At 33.2% G+C, this 2,500-nt stretch overlaps 1 protein-coding gene across 1 annotated transcript in view; it reads right to left on the reverse strand.

Moving 5' to 3' along the window:
* LOC113809067 (BOS complex subunit ncln) overlaps positions 1–2,500 on the reverse strand; it is a 23,359-nt gene that overhangs the window by 1,020 nt on the left and 19,839 nt on the right. Inside the window, exon 10 of the mRNA XM_070121933.1 lies at positions 2,230–2,351. Coding sequence (XP_069978034.1) covers positions 2,230–2,351 — 122 coding nt within the window. The remainder of the gene's footprint in view (positions 1–2,229; positions 2,352–2,500) is intronic.

Genomic DNA, 2,500 nt, shown 5'->3' on the forward strand with positions numbered 1-2,500 from the left:
GAGTGAGGTATGTAATGTCTGTAAGCCATGACTGGATATGCCCTGGCCCCAGGGGGGACGTCATTTTCATGCTCAGCATCCTATTCCAGATGACTGAATATTACAAAAAATTTAAATGACACAAATATCAATATATAATTTTTTCTATTCTTTTTTCTTGCACTCATTTACTTACCACAGAGAGATGATATGGAGTCTGTGCAAGGAAAAGAGTCAATTACCATCTGGATAAAGCCAATCAAAAGATAGATATGGACATTGGAAAAGAGCAATAAAATAAATAAAACACAAAATAACATTGCAAAGGGGACGCATACAGTCTTGTCACTGCACACGAGTGTTCACATGTACCCAGCCTAAGCGCTGGAAACCCACCAGAGCAGCCGTTTACATAAGTCTAATGCTCATATTTTGGTCTATTCTCTTTTGACAATACCTACCAAAATGGGTCATGAGGACAAGCATGTCTTATAATAAAAGATTCCTCCCAAAGTAAAGGATTTACAACTAGAAAAATAAAGAAAAACTAAAATTCATCAAAATAATTTCTCATTTCTTTATTGTAAAAAATGCAGATGCGATTCCATTTTGACATAACATTACATATGTAACTTTTGAATCTGACAATAATGTATAAGTAGTTGCGAGTCTTTATCTAGAAAAATAAACCAACACAACTTAAGGGCAGCCTACTACGTAGTCCTGTACACGCCTGGTGAGAGTTGCAGTCTTGTCACCACCCACCTACACCTTGGACCCCAACTAATCAATGAAACAAACCGGTAATAGTGCAACTACTTTTTACTAAATATATACAACTGAAAAAAAGATAAAAAATCCATATAAATTAACAAATACCTACATAAACTTGCTTGATATAGGTTTATAAATATGAAAATAAGTGTTCAAGGAAAGCAAACTGTGGCAAAAAGTCAATGCTTTCTAAACTGTTATTTCTAACAAATTAAAAAAAATTAAGGTCACTCAGTGACTACATACTGCTTGTTTTTCTAACCAGTTTAATATCATATCTGCAGACATCTACACATGTGCACAGATATATTACACATTTACACCCACATATACACAGTTATACATAAAAGTGTATACATTTACATCAACATGAACATATATGCACATTTTTATAAACAAGCGCACATGTACACCTATGCACATGTCTACATACACATTGCTATAGAACTGCAAGTGTATGCAAGGACACAGATGTTAGAAACCATTACTCTGTGACTAGCAATTCTTGCATTTATTTATGGGTCATATTGGTGAGGTCAGCATCCACAAAAGTACCTTGTTTATGTTTGTTGTAGGTAAGGAAACAAGATTTCTTCATGCTACAAAATACATTTGAAAGATAAATGAGTGCAGCTTTCCTGGTAATATAATATACTTTCAATGTAGGAAAGATTTAGTAAATGAACAGCAATATTTACAATTTATTTCTTTCTCTTCCACAAACTGATATTTTTTAGCTTTTGTACTGCTATTCTCGAACAATTTTTATTTGATCTAAGATCTCTTTATAACAATAGAAACTTAGTGAAAATGTGATGGAATTGGCAACAGATTTTTTTTTTCCTTTTGTGGGGGTGGGGGGTGGAGATTTGTTTAAATTGCCCATTATATATGGTTTCCCATTTTTAGATAAACTTAATGTACACATGTACACATCTGTACAAATAAAATAATAATAAATCTCACATACTGCTATTTGCGAACAGCTTTTATCCTTTTTTTTCTTTTTCTTTTTATCGTCTGAAAGCTTATAAAAATGCACAGAAACTGGTGAGGGAATTTTTTTCATTAATTTCTTAAAATATATATATAAGCTTTAAGGAAAATTTCAAAAGTCCCCAACATCAATCTCTTCAGTCATCATCACTGTTTATGCCATTTTTTTCCATTGGAAAATATGAAATAACGTTGCCCAATAGCTATACATAAGAAATGTATGAGGAAGAGAACATTTCTTTTTTATGGGGACATCGCTCTCCCGAGAGAACTTCCATAAATTTTTTAAACAAGATTACCCCTACTACTTTTAGGGATGGTAACCTTAAGGCTTGTAACTGTAGATTCAGCAGCCCAAGAAAGTAAAATCAATGCTGAAACACAAAGTATAACTGCCGTTTCCATTTTAGATAAATAGTATACCAAATACAAAAACCTCATTAACAATCTTTCTCTTTTAAATAGTATTTATGCATTTACCTGGACAGTACTTGGTGAAGGGTAGAGACTAGTGGGTTATTCTTCCCTGAAAGCAGCTGTGGAGATCTTGGCTGGGAGCTCATCAAGTCTAACCATGACTGCACACTCTCTCTGGTAACCTCCTGTTAAGATGATAAATTGATTAGAAAGTATTACAATGATGTCAAAGACTTGTTAATTGCAGCCTCTGACTATATCAGAGTTATATAAAGTAGAAATTTAATTGACAATATGTACAGTCATGACGCTTTCTGTTTAATTAGTAATTAGC

The sequence above is a fragment of the Penaeus vannamei genome, chromosome 5 (assembly GCF_042767895.1).
Source record: "Penaeus vannamei isolate JL-2024 chromosome 5, ASM4276789v1, whole genome shotgun sequence".
Classification (NCBI taxonomy): domain Eukaryota; kingdom Metazoa; phylum Arthropoda; class Malacostraca; order Decapoda; family Penaeidae; genus Penaeus; species Penaeus vannamei.